Below are 9,747 nucleotides of genomic sequence, written 5' to 3'. Positions count from 1 at the left end.
TCTATAGTACAAGTAATCTAATCTTAGAAAGTAATTCTTAATGATAAACTCTCTATTAATCAGCTTGTAGAACTGTAGAAGGCCCAACAGAAAATACAGAAAAACAAATATAAAAAACAATAAAAATCATGTTTAAAATTAACATGCCAATCATCTGATGCTATTCCTACTGTTTTCTTGTTAATTTTATCCTCTTCATATCAGCTAGACTGCTAATGATCAACACGAGGTAACATGGATAATTTACAAGTCAGCATACAAACACCATTGTGTGGATCTTAGTTGTTCAATGGCATATATACTTTTTATTATATTTACCTACCGCAAGCGTTTTCGCATTGTTAAATATTCAAATTTAAAACCAAACAAAAGATAAAGTAATCTAATTAAAAAGTGTAGCATTATTACAGAGAAATGTGACATATAGAATGTTGGGGATTGTATACAACAGGTTTTTTATGATTTACAACATATTATTACTAGGCAAAACAGGGGACTGTTGGGGATTGTGGTGTATGAATAAATTGCCATGCATATATTTTTTTTATCTAGTGTGAATGGCAATAGGAGTTTCTATTCGTCAGGTAGGAGTCATAAAGAGTTTGATGCCGGTACAGATGACATAAATTAAGGGGGCCGACAACAATCAAAAGTTGAAGTTAAGATAGAATGCTAGTCCACTTCAAACAAAACAGAAGGCCCTGAATCCTGCCGGTATTCATAGAATGTGCAAGTTTACGGGAAGAGTTTACAAGTGCCTTAAAGTTGATGCAACGGCAGTGTATACTCTTGTCAACTAAAAGGTTGTTTGTCTAAATATTCAAGACCAGACAAAATATATCTAGTACATGACATAACATAGCATACAATCATTTGTTTTGATAAGCATGAGTAAGTAGCTCATCAGCCATTGTGTTTTCATAAGCGTTGTATACAATTTTATTTCTGTGAAAATTACAATCAAATTAGCAATTTGATTTGGAACCCGAATCAAATAAAGACCAAAACTTGCAGAGCATAGAACTCTAGATCGCAAGATAATGTTTGAACAAGCAATCCACAAAACTAATTATCATCTCCTAAATTCACAAAAGGGGCACCAAGAAGCCAGTTTAAACCCATTACAAAAGTACTTTCGAGATGCCTCTTTTTTTTGTTAACTCTCAAGACTCGAAGTATCTTCTGATGCAATTAGTTATTAAAAGCAAGGAGTCTAAGCAGATCGACTTGCTAACTTTTGTAGTCTCTTCTCAGCCACTTTGGCAGCTTTGTTTTGAGGTTCTAGGACGAGCGCATGCTTAAAATCTACAGCCATTAGAAAAATATATTCAATTCAAATATACAAGGGAGTTGTTCTTATGATAACATAACTTAAAACTTTAAAAGGAACTCTCTTGTGATGGTAAAGCTGGCCCTTATGCATGTCCGCAAGCAAAATATATAGAACTGGTAAGCATAGTTGTTAGATATAGCAATGCGGGCGGGTTGAGTAATGGATCAAAACAAGTTATTTTTCTTTATCAGGTTGGCTAGAAACACTTGTCCTGGTCTTATAACATTGCTTTAAAAAAAGATGAAGGCAGATGCCTTATTATCGAACGCATTTTCCTTTTCACCTGAGTACCGTGAATGAACTTTAAATATAATATTTGAATAGTTGTCAAGAAAAGAGGTATTGTCTTATCATTAAACCTTCAAAAAGAGAAGAATACACACCTTGAAGAGCCCCCTTGTAATAGAGGAGTGATTCTCTAGCAGTGCCTCGTCTCAAGTATGCCTTTACATTCTGCACAAAGAATATTACTTGATATGCAGTCAATGTCCACTTAAAATACATATTAGAATCAAAGCATACATGACAAAATACAAGTTCCCTAGATACTTGAAAAAGGAGATGATGAGAATGCTCACATATTGGCCATCTAATACTATAACGGTATAACCACAAGATAAAACTCGGATATAATCCCTAGGTATGGCAGCATAAGTGAGCCAGTCGGGATGAGAAACTAGTCAAAGAAAATTGGCTTCAAACCTATCAGCACACCCAGAACAACTTTTCCCCTAAACAGATTTTTAAAATAGCAAGTTTGTCATAACATCTACCAATAAACTAATACAAGATTGTAGACCTTTTGAATCGACATGTGGCATAATCTTTACGCGACATGTGTCCTTTTAAATTAATCTTTTCTTGAAAAAAGTATAAATAATCGGTTTATATATTTATCTAGATTCTATATATTATATAAATATAAATGTGAGTAGACAGATATCATACCATCAAAATTGGATTGGTATTATACTCCGTAAAGTTAGTTGTCATTATCTATCTATTTATTATTATTTCTATTATAGTTAATTAATTAATTAATTAAAATATAGCATTTGTAAACTAAAGCCATACTTTAGATCATTGAACGATTATAAAGAATATTAAAAGTTTCCATAAATTATGCATTGTTTGAAAATTACAACCTATCATCAAAAACATTTCACATAAAATCTAGCTAACACATCAAATGTTTTGTTTGATTTTATAATATCGTATAAGTAAATCAAATTTAACAATATATTGAACAATCATATAAACACTACATCATTATGAGTCTTTTATTTCATATTATTATATTAAATGTTACAATCTTATATTTTATTAAATATATATATATATATATTTAATAAAACTTAAACTAGTTTTGACTCCTTCTAATAAGCTCTTATAGAGTTAAATGTTAAAATAATATAAACTACAAAAAACTTAAACTTTTGAATATATAACTAAATGCGTATATATTGCATTTCACCTAAAAAAAACTGTATAATTATGATAATTAAAAAAACATAATTAATTTAGTTATCGTTTGTCCCTGTTTCAACTTTAATTCAATTATATCAATATATCCATCAACTAATGTATATAATTATTATAAATAAAATGAAATATAAATAATTATGAGTCGACCGTGCATCGCGCACAGGTATTAAGACTAGTATATATATATAACTGGTACTATCTAGTTATGTATCAGAAAAATGTATGCAATGGAAAACACTTCGATATGATGCCAACCCATTTAACTGGTTTCTTTTATGTTACCTAACCATCGCAAGGTTGTCACTTGTCAGATAAGGTGTCAATAAGTCCTAAAGATCTCAAAAGACCCAGAATCGAACCTCACTGGGTAAACCTTTTGGGACGCCCAGAAAGAAAAGTCTAGGAAACGGCCGCGAGAATACTGATAGGCCATGTACATCAGAGCTTAGAGCTAAACTTAACAAGAAAAAATGTACAAATCTGACCCATCAGAAGCCTAATCAAGACCAAATTGATAAAGCAACATATATCACCATAGTACAATGACAGTAAAATAGATATCACTTGCGCAAGCACTGACCTTCTTATCAAGGAATATTGCTTTGCTGCAGTCCACCTCGGCTTGTTTAAAGCTGAAAGTCAAACGACCTTCATGTCAGCGCACACAAGATATATACCAAATTAATACTTTTAAAAAGGCTTTAAGTCTGAACATATACCTTGCTAATTCTAAGTACGCAGCTGCTCGGTTACAGTAGAAAGTAGCATTTGTATCATCCAACTTAATAGCTTCAGTATAATAACCTACAGCTTTATTCCATTGTTTTCCCTTATATGCAGCATTTCCCTGACGCAAAACAATTTATTTGACAACTGTAAAGCTATATTTCAATGGCCTTTCAAGAGCAAAAAATAAACATAACAGAGACTTCAAGCTAGCAAACACTATAACTATCAACCAAAACGCCGTAGGTCACACTATATGTAGTTACTATTAATTTCTTATACGGAAAATGTAGTAAGATTGGACCAGTAACAAAACCAATTTGCTATTATATTGACTAGAAGAGGATGTGAATCTATTAGTTCAATATCATAACCTAGCTTTACGATAAATATAATTACTGAAATGTAATCACGTGTGGAAGTCAGACACAAGAAAACAGATCATCGATGACATTGAAAAACAACAGAACTGAAAAGTAAAACCTTCTCCTTTAACAATTCAGATGCATCCATGTTGCCATTCAAGTCCATTGATGGTGGCAAATTGGTGACGGCATTGACTTGCCCTTGTAGAGATTCGTGTAAATCCAAGATAGTATCAAGAAGAAACTTATCAGACCCATGATTTGCAATGAAGGAAACACCGATTGGACAATCTTGGTGCTTTCCAAAAGGAACAGTAACCTAAAGATGATTCATAAGACGTTATCAATGAGAAGTAGCCCGATAAGAAGATAATGAGATTGACTTCATATAAATTTACCTGACAGCAACCAGACATAGTAGCAATACTTAATAAAGGAAGTGCCCACTCATGAAATTCTGATAGCGCAGATTTCTTTGCCTTCAGTTTTAACGGAGTGTCAGCCACAGTAGGAACAATTAGAATTCCATCATCCTGCACATCAGGGCATATATCAACTAGCATTACATGCATGGTTATGATGGTAACTGTAGCATGAGGCATGAAAAACAAAGAGAACATACAACTTATAAGTTACAGTAATGGAAATCTCCAGTTACCATGGTCACATGAGGGGAGCCAGTGTAAACAAGCAACCTTTGTGACCAATATAAACTGATAATTAGTAATTCTATCCCAAACTAACTATATGTTGTAAAGACATCTAGATTCCATGTAACATGGTTCTGGTTCTCAAGTGTCATGAAGATACAAAAACTTGACTGCAAATACAGTCACTAAAAATATAAAAACAACATCACTTGCAGTAAGGTGGCGATCCATAATATATAGGGTTCAAGCCTGGGCATCACCTTTCTTGCTCTAGGCCTCCGGTGATGTTGTGAATTACCTCGCCCATGTTGCCCTGGGACTGCTTGGTGGGGAGCCAGGGACAAGAGATGGCACTACCCACAGACCCTGATTTGATTGAAGTAAGAATGTTGCATTGGGGGTAATTCTATTGACAAGAGGATAACAAGTTTCTGTAGTTTGAGCATATTTTACAGCCTATTATTTGCACACCTTTACAGCACTAAAACTTAATGAAAGCATCATTTATAAGTTTAGTAAGATGTATTTGATACACCAAGCATGACCAGTAACCTCATAAACAACATAACCAAAGTGACAAATATCCATTATAGACACTACAATATTATAATATAAGTACACAACAAAATGTAATTTAGTCATGCACTTCCGTCAGTTATGAAAAGTACCTTTAGGAGACTACGTAGAGCTTCTCGCATTTCAGTCCTGACCTTGTAGTAAGCCTTGATATTTTCATGTGTGGCTGTAACCGCTGCATGAATATGATCAAACACATTTGAACATAGCCTGGGCTTGACCGTATTAATCCATTCTTCATGATTGGTTTTGAATTCATATCTGACAACAATTACAGATGACAATTTGCACAAAGTTAAACAAGAGAGTTTGTGCTACCTTTATGTTGTGAACCACAATAATTGCAATATAAAAATGAAAAAATTGGTTATACATACCTCTGTAATAACAACATTACTGAAGTTAGAGCTTTCAAAGTACTTGTTCCAGTTTGCAGGTTCAATGTCTGTTCACGGAAATACTTTAGGCCTGGAACATTTGACAAAATATACTGGCCAATATTCATATTCTTTGGTGCTTGATCTGCAAAATGATTAGCATGGAGTTAGTATCACTGATGGCACCCCTGTTTGTGGAACTTCATATTAGAAGCCAATGTCTTGAGACATAAAATCCTATGATGAAACTTACATCCAGATAACTTTTCTGTTACTTTGCTAACAATATATACAGTCTTATGCTGAGGAACTTTAGAAAGATGAAATAAATCTTCTGCCACAATTATGCGCCTTGTCTTTCTAGGTTCCACTGGGTTTAACCTGAGAAGAACATGTCCAACACGATGCAATACAGAAGGATCACGAGCAAATATTCCTGTAATATTTTTCATAACCAAAGACACATTATTAGAATATGTTATCAATAAAAGAGGTAAAAAAAATCACACAGCAATAGGATAAAAAAGATTCCACAAAAGCTTTGGCTAAAAGCATTCAATACATCATGCAGTCTGTTGATTTGACTCAAACAAAGAGACTCAATACTACAGATAAGTCATAAGTCCAACATTTCATTGTGAGGTACAATAGAAAACCTCTACAGACATGAAATTTGACAACACGAGTGAATAGCTAAACCACAAACATAAAACATACCGAGACTACATACCAACAGTGTCTAAACTTTGTGAATTTGAGAGAACCCCGATAGTAGATACAACTCCATGTGAAGCCCGGAACCCAAGGACGCCACAAAATGAAGCTGGAATTCTCACTCCACCAATTGTATCAATACCTAAGAAGTCAACAACAGGTACACGTCAAGTGCAATCCATCAACTTATTGATTATAAAGTAAGCACTCATAGAGTAACTACAATCTTTAATGCTACGAACATAGACTAAGTCCTTGTCCTCAAAAGTCAGAAATAGTCCTGTTGCTCTGAAAATGTAAACATCTTGAATCTCATTATGGCCATTAACACAGTGTAACTCCTCTAAGTAAGACCAATGGACTAAAAAAACTTATATGTCGTTCAAACAAATTTAGACTAATGGAAATATGACCATTAACACAGTGTAAAATAATCATCTCTGGACAACAATTGATCATCCTATGTCATGTCGATATGTGCTATTAAATTTGGAAATATGAGTTCATCTCCCTTTTTCTCAAGATAAATGTAATATGACAAAGGAAAACAGAAGTTTACGCTCAGATAGCATAAGCTTATTCCATTTGTAAATAAATTCCCGTCAACAAGCAAAAGAACTATACCAACAGCAAAGTCAACAAGCTCCCCGGAAACCGCAGCAGCTGAACCACTAGAAGATCCACCAGGAATATAAGACGGCATTGCTGTGTTAGTCGGGGTCCCATAATGTAAATTTTCTCCAGTTATCCTGAAATCATAGTCCAACACGCACATTCAAGTACAGATGAAGTCTAAAGAAACTCACAGAGACAAAAATGCATAAGAACCACAAAGTCCTTAATGTATCAAGTGCGAACTAATCTTTAGAGCCCAAATTACCAAAACGTGCCTGGCTGACCAGTCTTCAACATACTTAGACAACATACATCAGACAACATACTTCAACACACTTGCACAAAATGACAAAAACTACTGAAACAGAATTTATGCAACTTCATGTCTTCACGACAAGTTAAAGTTAGGAGTTATATGAAATTTGCTTAAACATAACAAGATTAAAAACAAAGGAGTACCCGAAAGATAACTCATCCAAAATAGTCTTGCCTACACAAGTAGCTCCATTCTTCAGCAAATCAGTAACAACAACAGCAGTCTTCCCAGCTTCCTTGTGCGTTCGTTTCCAATCCGGGTTCCCAAATCCAGTCACATACCCTTTCACATCAAAGCTACAACATAACTCAACATCAATTACTCTTATCTATATCAATAGTACTTCATCAGCAAAACCGATACAACTTAAGAAGCAAAATAAAAACCAAACAAAAGCTTAAACACTCTACTTGCATTTCTTGGTTGCCGCAAAAACTGACTTTTCTACAAACACATAAAATCCACATTTTACGTCGACTCTAGATAACCATTGTCCACTCCCCGGAAATACCACTCACCTTTTTTTGTAAAAACATGTTATACGTATGTTCTTATTCTTCAAATTTAAAAAACACTAAACAGCCAACCCACCACTTTTCTATTAATATAATGATAGATTCCATACACTCTAAAAATCGGTTTACTCAAGTAAACAACACCATCAGGCCACGTAACAGATATGTTTCATTCATATATTACACACATATCAATCATTTATAGATTCAAGGCATGAAACAATAGTCGATCCCGAAAATAATCCTCAGATCCCCTAATATAAGCTAATCATTCACCTTCTTATTCCTCATATACATATACATTTCTATGTTTTTGTGTCACACATGAACAATATATATACGTACTAAAAATAACAATTATATACATAGATCTATATCAGTCTAGCAATAAATAACCAACTTATATACATACATATATATATAAAATACAAAGTCATTCATCCATATACTTATACATAATATATATATATATATAAAATATAATATATATACATGAAAATAATATAATATATATATATATATAAACTTACACATCACTAACGGCAAAAGATAAGCCGGAAAGAAGTTGTTTAGCGGCGGGAGGTGGCGGCTGAGGAAACGGAAGAAGCTCAAACCGTTGAATAAAAACACCGAAATCTTCTCTTTCAGTTAACTTTCTGTTTTTCCTACGCCGCCGTGTTTCCGCCGTGACGATCAAAATACCGGCGACACTAACGCCGATCACGATCCACAGCTTTGGATTTGAAGTAATGAGTTTCATTTCTTTGTTAATTGATATTTGATTTGATGAAATTATTATTATTATTATTATTATTATTATTATTATTATTATTATTATTATTATTATTATTATTATAAGGAGGATTTTGGTTTTTTATTTTATTAGGGTTTTAGGAAGGGGGGAAAGGGTTTAAGAGGAGTGTGTTATCGTGCGCTACAAGTAGAAAGAAAGAAGACAAAGGAAATGACGAAATTAGTCTGCTTGCTATTATGCGCTTTTTCTAACACAACCTTTTTTTGATTTTTTGTTTAGGCAGCGATAGTAAAATGGACAACGGGATGTTAACGTGTTAAACCGATATCTAAAATTGGAGTTCGGCTCGTTTAAACCCAACTTTTATTAGGGTTTGGTATTGATTTCTAAAATTTAGACTTGGAACGTTTAATAATAATTAGGCCAAAGTATTTTTTTCGTCCTTGTGGTTTTTTGAATAAGCATTTTTTCATCCTCGCCGTTAACTTTTGGCTAAAATCGTCCCTGTGGTTTGCATTTCGTCCCTACCGTTATAACTTTTCCGTTAAACCCCTCACATGCAAGTCACGTGAGGGGCATTTTCGTCTTTTCATAGAGTTAAGTGCAAAAAACGTCCCTGTGGTTTATCGTTTTTGCATTTGTTGTCCTCGCCGTTAACAATTCCAGGAAAAAATTTCAAAAACAAAAAAAACAAAAATTACCGTACCAATTTAATTCAAACAAAACAAAAACCTATATACCTACATTTGAGGATATGCTCAATCACTTTCAAATGCAACCACGTACATACAATATTTTAAATACCGGTAGTATAAACGTAATACCGATATCGGAAGGTACCCCGCTACAACTATTTCTGATATTTTCGGTATTACCGTTCCGGTACTTCCAGTATTCACATTTTTTATTTTTTGAATTTTTTTAAAAATTATTTTTATAATACTTTAATGTTATTTTTTGTAATTTGTTATAAAGTACCTCTTTGTTTTTTTTTTTGAGTGAATTCTAATTATATTTTGATTATTTTCGTTATATTGTAATAAGTTTTATAACATTTTTTAAAAAAATAAAATAAATTAAATTAGTTGTACCGGCCGGTATTAAATTAGATCCTCATATGTAGGTGTATATATAGGTTTTTGATTTGAGTATGTTTTGATTTTTGATTAAATTTTTGTTTGAAAGATTGTTAAATTCAAGGATGAAAAATGCAAAAATGACAAATCATAAGGACTAATTTTGTACTTAACCATAGGAACAACCGGGTAAAAAGGCATATACAGTCGAACCTCCATAAATTAATACTTGATAAATTAATAAC

General features: G+C 33.2%; 1 protein-coding gene across 1 annotated transcript; it reads right to left on the bottom strand.

The window, feature by feature from the left end:
* Positions 1 to 849: 849 nt before the first annotated feature.
* LOC122598880 (outer envelope protein 64, mitochondrial) lies at positions 850 to 8,522 on the bottom strand (the record flags this gene model as incomplete). The annotated part of the gene is made up of 13 exons (XM_043771360.1): positions 850 to 1,305; positions 1,717 to 1,786; positions 3,399 to 3,450; positions 3,538 to 3,665; positions 4,028 to 4,228; positions 4,308 to 4,442; positions 5,228 to 5,396; positions 5,513 to 5,657; positions 5,766 to 5,948; positions 6,243 to 6,368; positions 6,851 to 6,975; positions 7,301 to 7,453; positions 8,203 to 8,522. Coding segments are annotated over 13 exons (1,899 nt in total), but the record flags the coding sequence as incomplete, so codon positions are not given.
* Between the last annotated feature and the right edge of the window lie 1,225 nt (positions 8,523 to 9,747).

This window comes from Erigeron canadensis, chromosome 5 (genome assembly GCF_010389155.1).
Source record: "Erigeron canadensis isolate Cc75 chromosome 5, C_canadensis_v1, whole genome shotgun sequence".
Classification (NCBI taxonomy): domain Eukaryota; kingdom Viridiplantae; phylum Streptophyta; class Magnoliopsida; order Asterales; family Asteraceae; genus Erigeron; species Erigeron canadensis.
This window is presented reverse-complemented; position numbering and strand designations above follow the sequence as displayed.